We start from the raw sequence: 23648 nt of genomic DNA, 5'->3' as shown, positions 1-23648 counted from the left end.
GCCAGGGCTTCTAGCCACTGCAAATGAACTCCAGACGCGTGCGCCCCCTTGTGCATCTGGCTAACGTGGGACCTGGGGAACCGAGCCTCGAACTGGGGTCCTTAGGCTTCACAGGCAAGCGCTTAACCGCTAAGCCATCTCTCCAGCCCCCTTCCGGCTTTTAAAGTTTGTGTTGAATAATCTGCTGTAATCCTGATGGGCTTGCTTTTGTAGGTAACTTGGTTTTTCTCTCTAACTGCTTTCAATATTTTTTCTTTGTTGTGTGTTTGGTAGTTTGATTATAATATGGCGAGGAATGGTTCTTTCCAGGTTTTGTCTGGCTGGGGTTCTAAAGGCTTCCTGTATCTGCATTGGCACCTCTTTACCAATTGGGGGAAGTTTTCTTCTATGATTTTGTTGAAGATGCCTACTATGCCTTTGGAGTGGAATTATTCTCCTTCTGCTATGCCCTGGATTCTTATATTGGATCTTTTCGTAGTGTCCCGAATATCTTGAAATTCCCACTCATACTTTTCTATAAGTTTGTCTTTCTCTTTGTTGGACTGTATTAGATCTGCCACTTGGTCTTCTAGCTTAGATATTCTGTCGTTTCCTTCATACATTCTACTGGTGAGATTTTCTACAGAGTTTTTTATTTCATTAACTGTGTTCTTCATTGCTAGTAATTCTGACTGGTTTTTCTTTGTATTTCTATTTCCTTATTTATGTCTTGTATTGCCTTCTTTATTTCATTAAATTGGTGTCCTGCATCTTCTTTGATTCCTTTGATTTCTTCTTTAAGTTCCTCTTTGACTCTTTTGATTTGTTCTCTGACTTCTTTGAGCATATTTACAATCATTCTTTTGAAATCTTTCTCGGGCATTTCCTCTAACTCGTTCTCACTTGAGGTCATTTCTGATGCATGAATACTGTTATGTGGATTTATATTGTTTTGCTTTTTAGTGTTTCTTTTGTATATATGTATATATTTTTGCATCTTGGATTATGTTAATGCTTGGATTTTCTAGCTAGCTGGGTATTCTTAGCTGTATCAATTGTTTTGATGTTATATATCTTCAGGGTAGGAGCTTAAGGTGCTAGGTGTGGCTCTTAAGATGTCAGAGTATCTACAAGGTGTTCCTAGGGGGTTGAGTTTCCCTGCTATGGGAGTATTCATGTAGGCTGAGTGGAATAAAATATAGGTAGATTCTAAAATTTAATTAATACTGTACACATTCAATCAAAAACAGCACTCAGTATTTATGCAAGAGTAGTTATTATAAAAACCAGATCCTCTATCAACAAAGAGGTTAAGATTTCTGGTCTTTTGAGGATTCCAAGTCAGCTTGTGACCAAGTGAGACCCTTCCCTGGTGCAATCCCAGTTACCTTAGATGATTTTGGTCTCAGTCAAGTTGCTGGCTGGGTTGTTGGGCTGCTGTTCTGATTTCTGGAGCTGGGCCCTGCTTCTCCTGCGAGGCAAACCAAGCCTGGCAACTGTGGCCCTGCAGATCAGCACCCCCGCTGCTGGAACCACTACTGCTGCTGCTGAAGCTGCCGCTGTTGGATCTGTTGCCGCTGCTGCTAAAGCTGCCGCTGCTGAGTCTATTGCTGCTGTTGCTGAAGCTGCCGCTGCTGTATCCACTGCTGCTTCTGCCGCTTCTGCTGCTGCTGTAGCTGCCACTGCTGGATCTGCTGCTGCTGGGGCTGCTGTTGCCAGGGCCACTGTTGCCGTTGCCGGAGCCACTGATGTTGCTGTGGGACTCTGCTCCTGCTTGGGTCCCACTGTCAGCTCAAGTTGGCGTGGCTGGTCCCGTTCTGTTCGCTCGAGCTGGTCACAGGCAGTGGGGAAGGGGAGGGCACCGATGCTGCTCTAGTTCTCTTGCTGTTCCATGTGTTCTTCTACCTTGTGATCTGTTCCTCTGTTGTTCACTGCCGCTCTCCCTTTACATTTCTAGAGTTTGCCTAGAGCTCTGGTGTGAGTGGTAGCTCCCCTCACCTGGCTTTTCCTGTGGCTCAAGCTGAGCATGGTGGCTTTCTGGTGTGCTGCCGCTGCTGTAGTCAGTGGACCTGCCGGGGCCGCTTTTGCCAGCCTGTGCGGGCTCTGGATGCTGTGGGTCTCTTCTACTTCTCCACTGCCCTTTCAATTTCCTAAACACTTCACTTTTTAGTAAAAGTGTGTATTTTGCTGAGTTTTTTTTTTGGTCTTTTTTCCCCCCTAAGCTGCTTTGGCATGGTACCTATGCTGCCATCTTAACTGGAAGTCCTTCCTGACAGTGTTTTTAAATCATATATACATATATATCACCCATGTGCATGTATATTAGACAAAACTTGCTAGTACATCATCAATATTTCATAATGTTTAGAAATATTTTAAGGACCTAATATTAAAAGCTGTATAATAGACCATATAGCTTTACTTACATTTATTAAAATTTGTTTATATGCTATAACTAACTAAAATATTACTATAATTCATGAAACATTATACCTGATGCTGTGGGATAGATTCCTAAGAAGAGAAGAACTTGATCAATGGTTAAGAATATTCTTAAATTACAGCTATAATTTTTTAAATGCCCATTAGAAAGGTTGTGCCAACTTACATGCATTGACATTCAATGGCAATTTTTGCTATAATATAATACAGTTTGTTTTCTTCTGAAGTCTCTGGTATTTTTTTTTTCCTTGATGATTTTCTTCTCAGAATAAGCAGGTGAAAATCACTTTTGGATTCTCTTGCAAGAATCATAACCAGTTTGGAATAATGATGTATCATAACAACCGGCTCATAAAATCCTTTGAGAAGGTGGGATGCCAGATAAAGGTGAGTGGTTAATGTTTCATTGTTATAGAAGATTGAAAAGAATAGGAAGAGAATGTAACATTGCAAAGGGGATACATTCATTAATGGTTTTCAATCCCATCTCACATAGTTATTAAAGTCTGGTACCAGAATTCTGTGCTATAGTAAGCTGTCACATAAGAAAAACAAATCTTGGTGGTACTTATTATTTGTAGGTGCTAATGCAAAAGCTATACTGAATGCATTTTCTAGATGGCTCTTAATAAGAATAAGCATTGAATCATACCACCAACTTCACCATGTATGTCAGCTTATTGATGTATAAAATAACTCCATTATCTTGAGAAGAGAATAAAGCATATTAGAAAATCCATAAAATTTGATGATTGAAAACCAAGACTTGGGTTGTGGGTTTTCTATTTTTAAACTATATCCTTGGACAAGTTAGTAATTTCTCTGAGACTCAATTTACCTACCTGTGAAGTGGAAACAATAATCTTACTTTCTTTTGCTACCTGACAGCTTAGAGAATTGAACGATTTAAGCATAATAAATTCTGTGAAATATTTTATAAACAAAACTATACATCTATCACCATTATTTATTTATTTTTCCTTTGTCATGTGGAGTGTGTTGTGTGTTGTGTGTGTGTGTGTTTGTGCTTTAATGTGTGGATTTCACCTGCACACTTGTGCATGTTCTTTAGAGGTTGATGTCTGATGTCTTATTTACTGAGGCAGGCTCTCTTCCTTGAACCCAGAGTTCACCAATTTGGCTAGTCAAACTATCCAGCTTGCCTTAGGGATCCCCTGTCTCTTATCTCTTGTTGGGATTACAAACAGGCCATGATGTCTAACTGGCATTTGCATGGGTGTTATTGATCTAAACTCTGGTCTTCCTATTTGTGCTGCAAACACTTTATCCACTGAGCAATCTGCCCAGTCCCCTTCTATGATGTTTTAATGATCATTTAAAGTAGTAATTTCCACAAGTATATCTTTGATTCCTATTTTACAGATTACTAAATCACAAGGACTGGAAGACTGCTTTATATGTCATAGTAAGGCAGTTATGTAAACCCCAATATAACTAACTTTGAGACTATATATTTTTTTCTTATTACATCATCTTCATACAGTATGTATGGTGGTGACAGGTTAGTTATACATTGGTCTAGTAAAAAATAGATTTTAAACCATGAAATCTCTTGTTTCAACCTATAACTAATAATCATTACAAGCCCAACTCTCTTTATTTGTTGCTTGGTGGTATACATATGTGGGAAAATGCTTATTTTAACAGATAGGGTATGATTATTGTATCACATGCCTAATTTTTTAGATGAGATTTCATTTTAATCCTTTAAAGCAGTAGTATATTATCTTGATTTTTTAACAGTGTAATTCTTTTTTTGTTTATTATTGTTATTATTAACAAGATGTTTTATATGGATACATCATGTGCTGGTACCCTCTTTTGCCTCATCCCTGCCCCCCATTCCATTGGGAATGCTTTTCAGTGGGTTGTGGGTATTCACCATGGAGTTGTGGTTTATGCATTGTGGGAGCAGCAGTCAATTATTTGGGGGAGAGAGAATGCCTCTAGGCATGATGTTTCAACCTGTGGCTCTTAGGATCTTTCTGCCCCCTTTTCCACAAAATTCCCTGAGCCATAGTGGGTGAGTTTTCAGTCTACTTCAGAGATGAGCTCTTAGAAGCTTCTGGATCTCTACTTTGCTAGGTATTTAGTATCCTCAGGGTCTATCTCCTATACCCTGGTACTGATTATCAGTAACAGTATAGAAGCAGAACTCTTGCTTGTCTCCCTAATTCCTCTGTGGATTCAGCTATGGCTTGGCTGAAGTGCAAGGGGTAGTTTATCTCCTCCGGTCACGCTACCTTCTGAAAAAGAGGAGTGTAATTCTGGATTCAAATGAAATACTATGACAGTCCTTGAATATAAAACAGATAAAGGTGTCGGTGTGTGGATGTAGTAGAGATAGCTACTAATCCTGAAAAAATCCTAGGGATCTGTGAATCATTGTTTGACTATCTGTTTTATAGAGTTTGTCAGAGTTTCCAGTTCCACATAATACTTAAAGTCTATTGAAGTACATTTCAATATTTCTCTGGATATTTATTGGCCTTTTCATACCCATGAACATTGTGCAACCGTATTATTATTGTTGTTGTTGTTGTTTAGAATCAAAAGGAAATGCTTCTAGGTAGTCAATAGTAATATGTTGCAATTAATATTTTTTTCCTCTAAGCCAACTCGTGGAGAAGGTGTAGGAGTAATTGGAGTCATTGAATGCAATTTCCTGAAGCCTGCCTACAACAAACAAGACTTTGAGTACACCAAGGAATACCGGTGAGTCACTCTCAATCTGAGACACTTCAGATAAATTGCTTAGATACCATCCTTTTCTCTGAAACCTCTAGAACCATCAACAAAAACAAGCCAGATTAGTTAACCAAGAATTACTTCAAATATGTTTTCTAAGATTAGAGATAAAAATTTTCTGGATTTTTTTAAAGCTTACTAACACTTGATATATGGAATTCAGTTGAGATTAATTTTACATTAAGAAATTATTTTTTAAAGAACATAGGAGTCATTAGTAAAACATTTATGGAGAAATGAATCTTTTTTATTAACTAAGTATAAATAGACAAGTGAATCTGAAGTTCTTAAGTATATTTTGAATGGGGAATTGGAATTTTTTCTTAGAACTTTATTTATAAACTATATGCTAAGCTATATATAATGAATTAACAAGGGAATCAGGAAATATTTCACATTATTAGGAAAGTACAATAATATTCAACCTGTTTGTAAACAATATAATAGAAAGTATAGTCTTCCATTATAACAAATTATGACAAATATAGTAGTTTAAATCAATGTTAATTCACTGCCTTAGGATTTTGCAGGTTAGACATCTGATGTAGATCTCAGTAGGCTAAAATCAAGATATTGGCAGGCTATCTTCCTTTCTAAAGGCTCTAGGGGAGAATCCATTTCCTTGTCTTATCCAACTTCTAGAGGCTGCCAGCATTCCTTGGCCCAGAGCCTGCTTCTCCAACTTCAAAGTCAGCAGTGATGGGTTGCATCCTCCTCACATTGCATCATTTCAGTAAACATGCTTCCATCATCACATTTCCTGCTCTGATTCTGACTCTGCTGTATCCCTCTTCCATACTTAAAGACCCCTGTGATTACACTGAATGATAAAAGATGATTCCGATTTTTAAAGTCACTGGATAAGTAACTTTAATTCCTTTTGCTATGTAACCTAAGGTATTCCCAGGTTTCAGAGATTAAGGCATAGGAATGTTTGAAAGTAAATTATTTTATTTGTCACAGTCTGCCTGCTGTTACCTTAATATTCAGTTAGTTTGAGAAATGCAAAAACTTTTCACTCCATCCCAAATCACCAAAAGTACCAGCATATTATATTAACTTAGTTTCAAGTGTCAGCTAAGGGCTGAGGAGATGGCTCAGTGTGTAAGAGCATTTGGTGTACAAGTATTAGGGCCTCGGAGAGCCCTGTTTATCCTGAATTTGGTTTCCCAGTAAACAGCTAGATATATTTGTATATATTTGTACCAGCAGTCCTGTGAGAAGCAGAGAGAGGAGAATTACTGGTGGCTTGCTGGTCAGCCAGTCTGACCAAAAATGACAGCAGCAAGTTCATCAAGAGTTTCTCTCTAGGAAACATGTGGAAGATAATGGAGGACACATGATGTTATCCTCTTGCTTCTTCATCAATAATGTGTACACATGTGTGTACACCACACTACATACACACATACACACACAATCTTACAATCTTAGCTAAATGTTTTAAACTTAAAAGTCCCAAATTTTAAGTTTAAATAACATATAGAGGATACTCTGTGTGTGTTGTATCTGGGATCTAAATTCTATATCTTTGATAATTCTGTCATGCTCTACCCGCCTCTCTATTTCTTCCCCTCTCTCTCTCCATCCTTCCTTTCCTCTCTCCCTAATAGTTAAAAACTCATTAGTGGGGCTGGGGAAATCAGCAGTTAAAGAGTGCTTGCTGCTTAAGCATGAGGGCCTCATGGACCAGAGAAATACCAAATTTAACTCCCATAAAAAATTGGATATGGCCATGCTCGTCTTAAACCCAGTAGGTAGGGAAAGATCTGAGAATAACTGGGTCTCACTGATAGCAGCTTTGGGTTGAAGGAGAAACCTGTTTCAAGTAAATAAAAGGATGAGTGATAAGAGAAGGCTACCTGACATTCTTCTCTGGCCTGCAGACACACATACTCATGTAGAGTGTACATCTGCACACATATGCATACACATTACATTTTCCTCTCCTCTTCTCTGTCTACCTCCCTCTACACACACACACATACAATAGTGGCAGAGGCGCCAGTTATATAAATGCTATGTCAGGTGGAAAGATAAAAACAACAGGAGCTACAGGTAACAAGCAATTTTAAAAATCCAAGTACATAAACTTCATTAAATTTCAAAGTATGTTTCTGTAGCTGAGCAGTTTCCTCAACTTTGTCAGTAGTGTTGTGAAAGTCCAGCAGGGTTCTTTTATTTTATATTCTCCCTACCCCAGTCCTTTCAGTTTAAGCTGAAAGTGTGTAAGCTTGTGCAATTTTTAAGAACCTTGTAGATCTTCCATGAGTGTCATGAATATTCATTCCATTCAACAAGAGACTCTTGACAGGTCTTTCCTAGATAATCCTATTTCTATTCTTGGCTTCAGCTGAGATGGCTGTGGAGGTCTATGAGTCACATGCTTAATCTTCTCAAAGAGCTTTTTGTAGGACTGAATATTTTCACCTTTTGATCTTACTGAGCTATTACCAAATGGTTGTCCAACCCTACTGTCAGATGTTTATTTTAGAGGTTACATGTCTGGCAATGTATCTGTAAATTTTAACATCTTTTACAAGTTTGATTGATGAACTGAGAATGATCAAATCCTGGTTTCTTCCTTCCTTTCTTTTTTTTTTTTTTGCCAGAGGATGCCAGATCATACCATCAATGCTTTGCCTGGAGATCTCCTCAGCTAAATATTCAAGTTCATTATTAACAACTGTTCTTTCAAAATAGCTGCAGGAAATAGTTCTGCTAAGTATTCTACCACTATGTAACAAGGCTAACCTTCTTTCAAGTTTTCAAGTGACATCACCCATTTCATTTGAACCTTCATAAATCTTAGCAGTGATTTTGGGAGTTCTCTAAGGCAATCTCTGCTTTCTCCACCATGCTAATCTAATTCTGAGAAGTGAAGTGAAGTGTTTAGCATCTGTATTTCTGTTACAGTTTGTTCAGGGCAATTTAGACTTTGTTATTTTCCTTAAGTCTTCCAGGCTTGGCTTTGCCAAATTTCCAATTTTTTCTTCTTTTTTGCTTAGACAGTATGTCTGGAAGCCTGGGCTGGTCTCAAACTTCCTAGGAAGCTAAGAATGACATTGAACTCATATACTTCTGCCTCCTTCTCCCAAGTGTCAAGATTTTAGGCATGTGCCACTATACCTAACTACCAAATTTCAATTCCAAAGCTTCCACATTTTTTTGGTATAGCACCCCATGTCTATCTGCTACACTCATTTTATTGTATCATGTCTTTGTCAATCTCAGTTTAATTCATTTACATTGAAAGTAATGATTGGTATTGAAAGACTTCTGTCATTTTTCTGTTTCATAATTTGCCCCCTAATTTCCTGCATTGCTATTTTCTTTTGTATTTAGATGATTATTTTTATAGTAAATTGTTTGTATTCCTTTCTTGTTTCCTTTTCTGTATATTCTCTAGCTATTTTCCCTGTGATTATCACAGAGATTACATTTAACATATATCTTCCTGCTTCTCACTTTTTCTTTAAGAATTCTACAGTGACATATGGTAGACTATTGCTTATATCCCACAGGCTTTGTTTACTTTTTTTCTCATTTTTTTATTAGTTATGGACATACTTGGTATGTAAACAGCATATGTTGGTACCATCCTTTCCTTCATCCCTGCCCCTTTTCCAAAGGGACCCTCCTCATTAGGGATGCAGGTCATCCCCATGGGGATTATGAGCCATGCATTATGAGGGTAACAGTCAGTGATGGGGGAGAGACAATATCTCTGTGCATAATGTCCCAACTTGGGGCTCTAACAATCTTTCCGTCCCCTCTTCCACAGAATTCCCTGAGCCATGTTGGGTTCATTTTAAGTCTATTTCAGTGATGGACTCTTAGGAGCCTCTGGATCTCTGGTTTGGTAGGTGTTGAGTATCTCCAGTGTCTATCTCTTTTACCCATGTGCTAATATCAGGTTCACCAAGAAAGCAGCACTCTTGCTTATTTCCACAATTCTTCTGTGGTTTCATCTGGGGCTGTGGTGAAGTGTGGTGGGTCATTTCTGTTTTCAGGTCCTGCTCCTGTCTGAAAAAGAGAAATGTATTTTCCAATGGAGAGTGAAGTCAGCACATGTTAAGTGGTAAAATCATTATTAGTTTAGAGAGAATTTAATGGGTGTAGACCCTCTTGTAGTCCAATGTTAGTGGAATCTTGATATTGGAAAGCAAAATCATTATCTGAATATGATTCTGATTTGTTTCCCAGTGCTAGATATGGGTTCCTTTCTTCTGAGCAGATCTGTTAACCAATCCAGGAGTAGTTGGTTACCCACCATGGTTGTGTGCCACTGTTGCCCTCGTGTGAGCATCATGTCAGGTTGTTTGCTTCTGAGTATCTTAGAAATTGAGTTGCTCAGACAGATGTTGGCCACATTCTTCAAGTAGCTCATGAAATGCCTTCTAGTACTAGACAGGCTGGCTGTCTGGGGACTCACTCTATTCCAGATTCCAGCCATGTCTCTCCATGTCCCATGCCAACAGCATATGTGTCTAAAGCAGTAGGGTCTTACCATTAACCTCTGGTGAGTAATCAAGTGCTCTGACAGAAGTCTGTCTTGTTTTAGAAAACCTTTTTTGAGGATGTTTAACAGAATATGACTCTTAAAAATTCAGCAGTCTAGGATTTTTTTATAATTGTTTCCGTTTGAGAAATATAATAAAACATATAACTTTATAAAATAATGTGGATAACATACAAAAAGATCACATCTTTCTGATATTTCTTTGTGGCTAACCAATCACATACTGGAGAACAGACCAAAGTTCAGATATACATAGCCAAAGGAACCCCCCCCCAACAAAGGGGACACCCTCTGAGATTTTCTCTTTCAGTGAAAGACATGGAGGCGGGGAGTAGGATTAGAAGTTTTGCCTGGAAGTGCATTCCTACTTCTAACCCATTCTATGTGCAGTGTCAAACTATCAAACTATTTGCTCCTCTTGATGAGAGTGTGCCTTTAGAAGGCCTCAGCAATTTCTGCTTATATTGTTTGACCAGCTGGTTGAAGTGGATTCTACCTTGTTTCCTTTAACTTTTTTCCTAGATGCCTGCTTAGCAGACAGCTGCTGTGTCTCCTGTCCCCACTGGCTCATCTGGGGCTTTGGCTTCTTATTCTTGAGAGGAAGGGACTTCCCTTTGCCTTTGTCCCACAACCAAATTTTGGTGCTTCAGTGTCAAGGGAGCTCCAGGACCTTTCTTCTCTTCTTCCCATCAGGCATCTCCACCTGCTCCACTTCAGCCTTGGTCTGGAACCTTGTCCATGAGGTGGAGCCCACCTTTATTTTTTGCTCTTGAGAAACCTTGCTTTGATTACTTTTCTTAAATTTGTGTTCTTTCATGTTGTGCCATCTTAATAATTTCTAATTATTTTATCTGTTCATATCGGCCTTGAATCTTTCTAGTAAATTGTTCATTTCATTTATTTTATTTAGCTCCACATTTCCTTTTGGTTTCTTTTTAGGTTTTCTGGCTTTTTACTATAAATGCCATTTTGTTGAAACATCATTTAACATCCTTTATAGGTCTGTCTTTACATTTTTCTTTGTTTCTTTGAGAAGCTTTAATACAAAATTTTAAAGACTTTGGTATACCATCATTAGATTTTAGTTTGTTTTTAGAAATAGGCTCTCACTGTAGCCCAGGCTGACCTGGAATTCACTATGGGATCTCAAGCTGACCTCGGACTCACTGAGATCCTACTTCTGCCTCCTGAGTGCTGGGGTTAAAGGTGTGCTCTGCCACACCTAGCTTCATCAATCATTTTTCAGGGGCAATTTCTTTTGACTTTGTTTTCCTTTGAATGGATCACATTTACCCTTTTCTCTGATGCATTTTGTAATTTTTATTGAAAACTAGATATTTCAATGTAACAACATGATAATTCTGGAAACCAGATTTTTCCACTCTTTCCCCGGATTCATAAGCTATCTTTGTGATAAGAAACAGGTGAAATGTAAAGTCTAAAAGAGGCCTTCTTTCCAGGCATGGTAGCTTATACCTTTAATCCTAGCACTTGGGAAGCAGAGGTAGCAGGATTTCTGTGAGTTTGAGGCCAGCCTGGGACTATGGAGTGAGTTCCAGGTAAGCCTGCTCTACCTGTAAAAAAGAGAGAGAGAGAGCAAGATCATCTCACTTCTTTCCTAAGCCTGCCTCTTTCACTAGAAATTGAGTTACTTTCTAATTTTTCTCATATATCCATATATGTATGTATGTGTGCATGTATGTTTATATATATGTATATATATGTATATGTATGTATGTATGTGTGTGTATATATATATATACATACACACACACACACACACACACACACACATACATACATACATGAATACTTTTAAATGTCTTAGCTTTTAATGTCTGTCTTCAAAAGCAGGAAAAAATGAAGAGATTAACAGAATTTCATCTTGTTGAATATCCTGAATATCATTTCAGCCAGAAGAGGTGAGGCTTATAGTGGAGATGCAATAACAAAAAAAGACCTTTTGTCTGTGCTTCCGTGATCATAAATAGCACTGACGAGAACACAGGCTCACTATATTTGGAAGATAACATCCTTTTTACCTACACTGGCTCCAAGTAGCTATCCCTGAAATATATGCAGGATTTCTGCCATAGTGCTAGGGAGGGGGCTGTGTAGCTGCTATTGTGCTAGGAACAGAAATTGACCAAAATTATCCACAATTTAGCATCTAAAAGTTCCAAAACTACTTCTGTGTAAATATTAATTGGAGAATAACTAGAACTCAGATGGAGACACCAATAGCAGCTGTGAAGTAAAATGTTAAAAGAACATACTTTTTGCATTAGTACTATTGCTCTGTGATCAGGCAGATTATGCCAGTGTAATTGTATCTAGGTGAGGAGACAGATTTCATGTGCCTCCTACCCTGTCTTTTTCTCAGAAGCCCATCAAACTTTCTTTTGAAATAGGAAATTAGGCATAGTTCTATGTCTTTGACTTTAGGGAAAAATATTACCAGAGATATGAGAGCATTAACAGGTTGGAAAGGGACAAGAGTTGATAGGGGAGATGTTACATGGTTATTTTAATGTATCTGTGTAGTGAGAATCTATTCTAAAATGAGTAAAGTAGAGGTGAGGAAGAATCACTCTCAAAAAGAGGTCTGCTGGGTTGGAGGGATTGCTTAGTGGTTAAGGCACATGCCTTAGGACAAAGCCAAAGGACCCAGGTACGGTCCCCTAGGACCCACATAAACCAGATGCACAAGGTGGCACATGTGTCTGGAGTTCATTTTCAGTGGCTGGAAGCCCTGATGTGCCCATTCTCTCTCTCTCTACCTCTTTCTCTCAAATAAATAAAAATAAATTTTAAGAGAGGTCTGCAAACACCTTGAGTAATGGTTCTGAAAATGAAGAGATTTTAAAGAATTCTGAGTTTGTAGTGTTCAATGTGTATGGCTCTACATTGGGTTATAATCCTGGGCTGTAGAATTTATGAGGAATTATTAATTAGACATCAGACAGAGCTCAGATATAGCTTCCAATAACACCAATGCTATAAAAGTTTGAAGGAGCCAGGCTTGGTGGTACCCACTTTTAATGTCAGCACTCGGGAGGTCAAGGTAGGTGGATTGTTGTAAGTTTGATGCCAGCCTGAGACTACATAATGAATTCTAGGTCAGTCTTGGCTAGAGCAAGCCCTACCTCAAAAAAAGTTAAAGGAATGTTTTCCCATTGGTGTTATGATTGTGATGTGATCGCCAGTGTTTGGATGCTGAGGAACTATATGGAAATACCAAGTTAATATTTGATTTGTAATAGATATGGTACACTATGTGATCCTTTGATTTTCAACTTGATTGTGAGTTACTAGCCTGTCATCATCTGACAATTTAATAATGTCCTGTCAACTTACAAGTATTGGGCTTTGTCCTGTCTCTGCAATTTGTGATATCAGTTTCTACTGTCCACTTACTCAACCTTGCCATGATTATATAAGCCTTTAAACTCAATAAAATTAGGCTTTTTAGGTCTTATGACCATTTTAATTTTTCAACCAAAGTGACTAGTCAACATTATTACTTTACCATTATGATGATTTGTTTTCAAAGGCATTTGGTTTCCATGTTAGTTTTTAAGGTAGGTGTAGATTTTCATAATTTTGCTACACATTTTAAATTGCTGACTTCTGTTTAAATAGGAGCTTCTCAGAAATTAAAAAAAAAATGTTCAACAAGTGCTGAACTTTGAAAAACTTTGTGCCTTTTCTTTCAGGATGACAATAAATGCCCTTGCCCAGAAGCTCAATGCTTATTGGAAGGAAAAAGCATCTGAAGAAAATTTTGAGACTTTACCTACATCCAGGCCAGTACCATGTACAGAATGTAAAAATAGAAGGGGCAGTGTCCTTATAGAAAATGGAAGGAATAATAATAAAATAGTATTTCTACAGAAGTAGTTTTAATTAACTGAAAATAAGAAAACACATTTTCACCTTCTCATTCTGGTTTAGCTCGTATGTGGTTTGGATCATAAATGTGAAGAGTTTGATACTATTAGTTTAGTAGAGCCAATGTAATATAGTGGGCCATTTATTAGCATTTAAAGAAGACACTCATGGGTAGAATATCTGAATCTTCTTGGTGGCTTCTCTAAATGTATTGAGTTAGGTGGTCCCATAAGTTTATCACAGTACATGGCATAGAGTAGTTGTTGAGGCAGGTTAACAAACTTCCTTCTCTTTATTCCTACTGAATGTGGTTGGGACTGAACTGGTATTTCAGAGCACACAGAGCCAACCATATTAGATGAAAAGTAGATTTTTTTAAAATAAGTCTGTGACATGACTTAGACATAGAACAAGTTGAAATTCATCTGTTGGTCAGGAAAGGAGTGTAATATAGAAGATAAACTACATGATAATATATATGCAGTCAAACCACCATCAAGACAGAGTGTTAGAAATTAGACTGCCCCCTCTTTTGAGAGGAGGCACCCTGTCAGTTTTTTAAAATAGAGATCACTAAACAAATGCATGGTACAAATTTTGTTTCAAATGCAACCTGAAGGCTATCTGAATGCATCTTTCTTATTCTAAAAATCTCTCAGTTCATGTGCTTCTGCCATGTCTTGCCTAAAAATTCTAATTAAGAAAAGATGCTTTTCAAATTAGCAGTGGTTAGTGTAGTGAAACAGATGTTCATGTTTCTAAAACAGGTAATAGCTGGAAGCAGAACATTAATAATGGTAATTACTTACCATGTACTTAAATTACAGACACTGTTCTTAGTTCTTTATATATAATGATTTTGTCATCCCAACAACTCGGAGGTAGGCAAATATTATTACTCTGTTACATATGGAAAGACTGGTTCACCAACAGCTTAAATAACTTTCCAAAGACTAGAAAAGTAGAACATGCTAGAGTAAGGTTCAACTATAAGCAGTAATGACCTTAAAGCTAAACTCTTCTGGAGGGATGTATTGAGGAGAGTGTAGTGCAGTTTCCTTAACATTCCATTTAGTGCAAACATGAACTATAAACCTCTCCTTTTCTGGGTTGAAGGATTCCCCACTATGGTTTGCACATAACCTTTAAGCAGCAAGTTCCTGCCTTGAAGTGTGCTTGTTCCCAAGAGTAACATTGGCATCTTCCTACAAGAGTTTCTTAGGGACAAATGCATGTAGAACCAAAGTTAACATGACCTTTCTTCTCCTCTTCCACTATGGCTGAAATTGCTTTCTACTGGCTCTAAATAAAACAGAGGCTGTGTGGAAGTATATAGACACCAGAGGTCAGGCCTGAGCTTAGAGCTTAAAGGCTGCAAGTATGTGCACAAACTTTATCAAAGCAGAGTTTTAAAAGAATTGGACATTGCATTTGAGTGATACCTTTCTTCTTCCGTATATCATTCTGAGTTTTCTAGTCTTTCCATAATGAAGTTAGATTACTTTATATTTAACTAGAACTAAGACTTATAAGAACCACACAAGTTTATTACAAAATGTGGTATCAAAGCAGCATATATATATATATATATATATATATATATATATATATATATATATATATGTATGTATATATAAAATCACCAATCCTAGTATTAAAATGGGCCTGAGGTGCTTTTCTCCTCCTCATATTTTCTCCAGCCTTTGGTTTTCTTTCACCAATGCAACTTTCACACTCTAGCGTTTGACATGTATCATATATGGGCTACCAATTTTCACAGAAAAACATTCACCTTGAGGTTTACATGACTTGATTGTGCACTTCTGGATATGGATGAGAGTGGTTATAAATCTTTAATAATTAAGCTCTTGAAGACTTTATTCTAATAATTTAACCCATGTTAGTCAGGAGAAAACATTCCAGTTAGGAAATTTTGTTATATTATCCCTTAAGATTAACTTTGGGACTATCAGAGTCAACCTAATCAAAATATGATTGAAGCATAAACAAAAGGGTGCTGAGGCTTAAATCCATGGCCTTGTACATGGTAGACAAGTACCTTGTCTCTGAGCTATATAACCAGTCACCAGCCCCAATGGATTTTTTTAAACTCCTATAAAGAGATTTTATATCTCTTCTGTGATTGGACAGAGCAAATAAAATGATTCTGCATAGTTCATTTCTTACTCATAATGTATACATAATACTTGAAATAAAATGTACATAATCCTTTTCTCACATCACTAAATTTTAAGCTAAAATTATCTTATTTTCTTGGAATTAAAGATCCAAGGATAAGTAATACTTTTGGCCTCTGGGAAGAATGATAGCTTACCATGTTAATAACTGTTATATTTCATTATCTGTATCTGGTGTAATCATCTATGATGTTCAAATGCATGTATTTTAAATATCAAGATTATAACACACTTTTATATAAAAAAATTTTTTCAGGGTTTGGGAGATGGCTTGGTGGTTAAAGGTGATAGTTTGCAAAGCCTAATGGCCTCAGGTTCAATTCTCCAGTACTCATACAAAGCCAGGGGTACAAAGTGGTGCCTGTGTCTGGAGTTCATGGCAAGAGGCTATGGCAGGCCTGTTTTCTCTTTCTTTCTTTCTCTCTCTCTCTCTCTCTGTAAATAAAAATATTAAAAGTATTTTTCACTGTCTGAATGTACCTTTTTAATATTAGACAAATCACAGAGCTAAGATATACATAATCATACTGTTCAATTTTTCCTCATTTAGGAAGCTTCCTGACCAGACATGGGTACAGTGTGATGAATGTCTTAAATGGAGGAAGCTTCCTGGAAAGGTGGATCCATCCACATTACCTGCAAGATGGTTTTGTTACTATAATCCCCATCCAAAATACAGGTAAAGTTCCATGATTTGATATTGTGCTTGAATAAAGCTTGAATTATCTTTATATTCTGAAACATTTCAAGTTTATGTTCTTGAGCTTACAATCCAACCACCCTGTGCTAAGAGGCCACAACTTACCTATCTGTCCTTATTTTTCTTTATATTCTTAGCACAAAGCCTGTGCTTTAGTCAGGCACTACTCCTCGCATATGCAATGGTTACTCTCTCCTCCATGACTTAAGCAGTGTAATTTCTCTTGATTGAAATGACTTTGTATATTCCATCTCCTTATCCAAATCATAACTAGTTCAAAAGCCGAAGTCTTAGTGGTAACATTTCCTGTTGACAAATTATAATGATTTTAATCTGACTTTCCACAGTGTTTGATTCTTGATATTTTAATATACTATTTTATAGTTTGAGGCATTTTATGTGTACATTTTTGAATTCTTGTTGGATTTATAATTTTTAAAACTAAGATCCTTACATTCCAGGTTGTGTCAATAATTTAATATGCCTCCTTTCCAGAATCAATGTAAATAGTATCTTGCACATTCAATGCTACTTGTTTGCAGGCTTGTCTTCCTAATACGCCATATGTTCCTTGTAGCATTAAACATATAAACACTGCCTGACATATCCATGGTTATTAACTTTAACAATTTTTTTTTGTTCATGAGTTACATATGCTCATAAGAAATCACTTTGCTTCAATCCAGCTGTCACTTTCTTCACAGGATGAATGCTGATAGTCTGATAGAAAGCTACACAACAGAGTATGCTTTTTAGGGGAGATGTTTAAAATGGAAGAAAGTAAATAAATGAAGGCTAGATTTGTCACTTATAACATTCCATTACAGTCTCCAGATATGCCTAAGTATCTTTCCAAGGAGACCAAATGACATGGTGTGATCAGACTGTGGGATGGAGTGCTTAGAACTTTCATTTTTGAATTCTTTAACTTCTGTTTGTTTACACTTAGTGCAGGAGAGAGATTTCCTGGCCATTTTACTCCCTTGTAAAACAGATATAATATAGTTTCTAATTGCCATTATTATTTTTTTCTTCTTGGATTGATTTTAACCATTGAATAAATTTTCAATACTCATTTTGGTTTTACTCCTAAAATTCTGTTCATCGTGCTATACATAGAGCAAGATTTTGTACTGAGAGGGAAATAAATTGTATAATGTTAAAGGGCTGTTAAGCTGCCTTATTATAGTCATAAGGAAAATAAATGATAAAAGTGAAGAACATATTTTGCTTCCAAAAAGATTTCTCTCTCCCACAGGAGGTGCTCTGTTCCAGAGGAACAAGATGGCATCGATGACTTATACCTGAGCAAAGCTAAACAACAGTTGAGTACACATGAGGTGGTAATCTGCATCATAGAATGGATGAACCTGACCCTTTGTAATAAGATGGATGTTTGGGGAAGAAGCATACTTTTTGAGGGCACTTAATATTTCTCTCCTTCCTTCTTTGCACTGCCAATTCATTATCCTCATCCCTTCTAACCATCTTCTAATATGTAGAATGTCTAAACTTGTGATTGTCTTTTTCCTTTCTCTATCTCTGTCTCTCGCACAGAGAATATTTGAAAACTCTTTAATAGCACAATTCAAGAGTAGAAGAACCCTAGTTAGTTCCTCATTGAGGCTTATATTTAATTTGAAATGAACATAATATGTGAAATACAAAACTAATAATTCATTTCAAACTGAGACATTTCACGAATGAAACAAATAGGACTTACTTTTGAGACAGGGTCTTACTATATAGCTCATGTAGACCAGGCTGGCCTTGTACTTTAAATCCTGATACTTTGGTCTGTCAAGTCAAAATAGCACTTTTATCTTGTAGAGATCAAAATGTTGAGAAGATGAAGAAACCCATGGAAAATGACAACCACCAGGTGAGAGACAAATTCACCCTCTTCCTTTCCTCACACGGTTTTCCCCAACAGAGGACATAGGTTGGAGAAAGCTGTGTAGAAATGATAAGGATTTCTTCTCATGTCTTTTCTTCTTATTGGATCTTTTGGGTTTTATGTTGATCTTCTGTTCCTTATGTTCAACTCACTTAAAACAGGAGATTTAAGTTATTTGTTTTCCAGATATGGGTTTAGTATCAACTCTGGGAAGTGAGAATGTCACATTTAGTGTCACAGAATAGTCAGATGTCTTCCATCCTCATACAGGGTGCTCCTCTTGAGTGTCTGGTTTTCCTGTCTCCTTTCTTTTAGGACTTCAGAAGTGATTTCTTCTTTTCTCTTGGGAAGAAGGGTTGGTTCTTTGTGCCTCCCCCATCCCTGCTTTCAGGCTGGCTGGCTTTTATAAAGACTCTGCTGTTTTGAATTTTCAGGAGCACTGTCTATCGGACATGGTTGCCCAGCTCCGGACGCTGAAGGGTGCAATAAGGTTGGCCGTCCTTTTAGGGACACACTTTTCCTGACAGCCACCATAGCACCCATATATCTCCCCCACCCATCCTTGCCTTACTGCATGGTTTCCCTTTTGACCCTATTTCCTAGAGATCTGTTAGAAGCATGCTAGATTCACCTCTCCCATCCTCAGTCAGGGCAGGTCAGACTAGTGAGGAGAGAGGCAGTTTAATACAAATACTTCTTCAGATACCCTGCTCAAGCCCAGGCATATGAGCAATCAGGTTTCATACTCTGTACCAATGTAGTGACTGGGTGATTTCCTAGGACTGCCTTGTCCTCATTCAGTTTGCCTCCCCTTTATTCCCTCACCTTAATTATTCCTACTCTTTTCATAAGTTGGCTCTACTACAAGATTCCAGGTGCATGTTTCTGTGTGTGTGCACTGTGAACATGTGATAGTCTCTGGCATGCACAAACCAGCAGACACTTGGCTGCATTGCTTCCCCTTCAACCCCTACTCTCATCACAAATATCAGAAGAATGAAAACCTAGCCTTCAATTGGGTCACAAGAGAGAAATAGACAGTGATTGGGGACTTGGTTTATATTGTGGGTGGGATAGGTCCAGGAGCCAATACTTGAGTTGGGGGTGGTCTGCTGGTATCTAGCTGATAAAGGGTGGTAACTAAATGTCCCTGTGTTTTAGTGTACATTACTGTGCACTGTTTGTTTTGTGGAGGAAACAGTTTCTTTTTATTTGGTCAAGCATTCTTTCCTAGCATCAGGAGGATTGACTCATCTTTTGGTATTTGGTTTGAATTTGGGATTTTTATGAATTATTTCTCTCTTGGTAGGTATTCAGTAATCCACTGAAGATTCCTACTATTCAACATATGGCTGGACTGAATGACAAGACAATTGGGTATGAGAGAATCAGTAGCCCAAGCCTGCTTCCATGTGTTGAAGAAAGAAGATCACCTCTTCAACTTAAGCCTCTTGATTGCAGTGTTTTGCAGTTTTCCAGGTGACTAAAAACATCATCCCTTTTCCATACTATTCGTTAGATTATATGTTCCTATAATTTGGTATATATTCTATCATGTTTATATTTAAGTGATCACTGTACTAAGTGATCTTCATTAAGTATTCACATTATGCTATGAATCATAAAAATGGAGTCATGGATATGATAACAGTGCTATATAAATAGGGTCATGCTATACAGATTAGCATTGTTGATAAATGTAAAGATATTAAATTTTTTGAGAACTTATTAGGCCTAGGAAGCATTTGCCACATTTAAAAATAAGTAGTAGAAGTTTGTGCTATTTGATCGTATTATGCATTGTTTTCTAGAATAAATCATTAGTAAAAGTTTGGTTTGGGGTATTATGCATTCATCTTCTAGCACCTCATCAATGTTTAGTCCATATAGCAAGAAGGAGCACAAGGATTCATTTATGTAGATATTAGGAGTCTCTGAGGTACTGAGTAGTATAGCTGCCCCCATAAAAATATACACAGCATTTCTAGTAGCATTCTTTTCTCTGATGTTCTCCTCATTGTAGGGCTGAGCCAGATTTGCTTGTTTATAGTAGAAAATCCTATAGTCATCATCACATAATCCTTGTGTAATGGGTGGTGTGTACTTTTTAGTGACCCTTTTCTGCTTGGATAGCTTCTTAACATATTGTACAATAGAGGCAATAGAGTACATCAAATGGAGCCAGTGTGATGTATACATCTTTAATCCTTGCACTTGGGAGGCTGAAGTAGGAGATCACCACGAGTTCAGTGCTGGCCTGAGCTATGGTATGAATTCAAGGTCAGCCTGGGTGAGAGTGAGACCTTGCTTCAAAAGAAAAAAGATTATTCCAGAGGGCAAATTAATCCCCTCCCCAATGATACTGATCCTTTACCTATTTGTTTCTTCTTAGGTAAGTAGTACAGGTGTACACATCTATTCTGTTATGCTTACACACCTAAAAATGTAGATAATAAGTGGGGTGTTTTGGTGCATACCTTTAATCCCAGCAGTCAGGAGCCAGAGGTAGGAGGATTGCCAAGACTTTGAGGCCACCCTGATACAACATAGTGAATTCCAGGTCAGTGTGGGCTACAGCGAGACCCTACCTTAAAAAGCTAAAAAATGGGCTGGAGAGATGGCTTAGTGGTTAAGCGCTTGCCTGTGAAGCCTAAGGACCCCGGTTCAAGGCTCGGTTCCCCAGGTCCCACGTTAGCCAGATGCACAAGGGGATGCATGCATCTGGAGTTCGTTTGCAGAGGCTGGAAGCCCTGGTGCACCCATTCTCTCTCTCTCTCCCTCTATCTGTCTTTCTCTCTGTGTCTGTCACTCTCAAGTAAATAAATAAAAAATTTTTAAAAAAAAGCTAAAAAATATAGATAATGGAGAAACCTTTAGGTATCCTAAACATGAGCAGATAGTCTGAAGAGGAAACAAGCTTTTAGGAGCAAAACTAATAGAATTCTTAATAGAATTCAATTACAGTCTATATGAAAGCAGCTAGAAGAATCCCTTGGAATATATATAGTAGGCACTTAATGATTAATAATAATTAATAATGATTAAATCTGAGTTATACTGAAGAAATACTTTATAAGATGTACTTTCCATAGTATAGTAAAGGGGTAAAAATAGAATACACATTGGTCTCTGTAGTTTGAGCTTAACTATACCTTATTCCCGTCAGTACTTTTTTTTCAGTTCTCATCATAGGTTTGAAAGGGTGCTCAATGAATACTGTGTGTGGTGGTTTGATTCAGGTGTGTCCCATAAACTTAGGTGTTCTGATTGCTATGTTCCCAGCTGATGGAGATTTGGGAATTAATGCCTCCTGGAGGCTGTGTATTGTTGGAGGCAGGCTTATGGGTGTTATAGCCAGTTCCCCCTTTGGCACTAGCAAACAGAAACTCCTGTTCCTGTTGTCTACCTTATGTGGGCTAGGGGGTGATGTCCACCCTCTGCTCATGCCATCATTTTCCCTTGCCATCATGAAGCTTCCCCCTCGAATCTGTAAGCCAAAATAAACCTCTTGTTCCCCACAAGCTGCTCTTGGTTAGGTGATTTTTACCAACAATGGGAACCTGACAACAACACTGTCTTTTTTTGTTGCTGTTCATTTTTATTTATTTGAGAACAACAGAGAGAGAAAGAGGCAGATAGAGAGAGAGAGAATGGGCATGCCAGGGCCTGCAGCCACTGCAAACGAACTCCAGACGCGTGCGCCCCCTTGTGCATCTGGCTAACATGGGTCCTGGGGAATCAAGCCTCGAACCGGGGTCCTGAGGCTTCACAGGCAAGCGCTTAACTGCTAAGCCATCTCTCCAGCCCCAACACTGTCTTTTTGAAGCACGTTATTACCTCTCTACCTTGGTCTGCTGGGCATACTCATGACATTGTTTTTAAATACTTATTCTGTTCTCAGCATTTTTCCTTTTATTCCAGTATTTGTTTGATAAATCTGTAATGTCTTTAGTAACCTCAAGAGGATTACAAATGCTGTTTTGTATATTATGTCTGGTATTTTGTGAGTGTAGTACTACAGTACATCCATTGGGTGGCATACCTCATCAGTTTTTGTTGAGATTTTTATGAGTTCATGGAATGCTATGCCAAGTGAGGTTTAAGCAACAGTGAAAGGTGCAGTACTTTGACAATTCATATGTAATTTTATTTTATTGAGAATAAGATTCTTTCAATAGATCATTATACTTGATTCTGCTAATATCACACATGTTTAGTAAACTATAATAATTGTATGATTTCAAGCTTGCATATAGAAGGATTCAATTGGTGGGGAAGTGGGCACAGTAGAATTTGCCTGTAGTCCTAACAACTTGGGAGGTTAAGACAGAAAGATCACTTGATCCCAGGAGTTTGAAATCAGCCTGGGCAACATTCTAAGATACTATCAAACAAAAAACTTTTTAATATTTTGACAAATTTCCTATAGGCAATATACCATGTTCATAATCCCCTCCCACCACTACTTGTCCCTCTCCCAATCCCCCTCCACTGAATCTCTTCTTATTTCCTACTAGACTCTCTTCTATTTTGATGTCATCATTTTTCCTTCTGTTATACAGGTCTTGTGTAGGTAATGTCAGTAACTGTAAAGTCATGAATATCAAGGCCACTTGGTGTCAAAATTGCAGCATTGTAAGCAGTCCTCCCCCCTTCCTTTGACTCTTATACTCCTCTTCTACCATTGAAGGGTGTGATAGAGATGTTTCACTTACTACTAAACATTCCAATGTCACTTCTCAGCACTTTGGCCATTTTTAAATCCCTCCAGTAATCACCACCATCTCCAAAGAGAAGCTTCTATGTAAAAGAGAATAAATAAATAAATAAATACATTTTTTTTCAAAAAGGGACTGGAGTGGCTTAGTGATAAAGGTGTTTGCCTATGAAGTGTAAGGACCCAGGTTCAACTCCTCATTACCCATGTAAGTCAGATGCACAAGGTGGCACATGCATCTAGAATTTATTTGCAGTGGCTGGAGACCCTGGCATGCCCATTCTCTCTCTATATATACCTCTTTTTCTCAAATGTATAAATAAATAAAATATTTTTTAAATGAGAGTAGCATTACCATATGGGCATAACCATATGTGTTTAGAGGGTAGTTTGATGGGCATAATACATGCATTTAGCCAGACAAAAGTAGTAGTTTTCTTCCCTAGGGCATATGACTTCCTCAAACAGTTTTTTTGGGTGGGGGGCTTGCAGTAGTGTTTTACTCTACCCAGGTTGAGCTGGAATTCACTATG

The 23648-nt window shown here is 37.7% G+C and overlaps 1 protein-coding gene across 1 annotated transcript in view; it reads left to right on the top strand.

Moving 5' to 3' along the window:
- The window catches only part of Morc4 (MORC family CW-type zinc finger 4), a 65143-nt gene that overhangs the window by 29587 nt on the left and 11908 nt on the right, over positions 1–23648 (top strand). Inside the window, exons 8-14 of the mRNA XM_045140470.1 lie at positions 2689–2808; positions 5057–5157; positions 13429–13518; positions 16352–16480; positions 17760–17825; positions 18332–18383; positions 19708–19877. Of these exons, the coding sequence (XP_044996405.1) occupies positions 2689–2808; positions 5057–5157; positions 13429–13518; positions 16352–16480; positions 17760–17825; positions 18332–18383; positions 19708–19877 (728 nt within the window). The remainder of the gene's footprint in view (positions 1–2688; positions 2809–5056; positions 5158–13428; positions 13519–16351; positions 16481–17759; positions 17826–18331; positions 18384–19707; positions 19878–23648) is intronic.

Source organism: Jaculus jaculus, chromosome X, assembly GCF_020740685.1.
Source record: "Jaculus jaculus isolate mJacJac1 chromosome X, mJacJac1.mat.Y.cur, whole genome shotgun sequence".
Classification (NCBI taxonomy): domain Eukaryota; kingdom Metazoa; phylum Chordata; class Mammalia; order Rodentia; family Dipodidae; genus Jaculus; species Jaculus jaculus.
The sequence above is the reverse complement of the archived record's forward strand: the minus strand, read 5'-3'. Positions and strand labels throughout refer to the sequence as shown.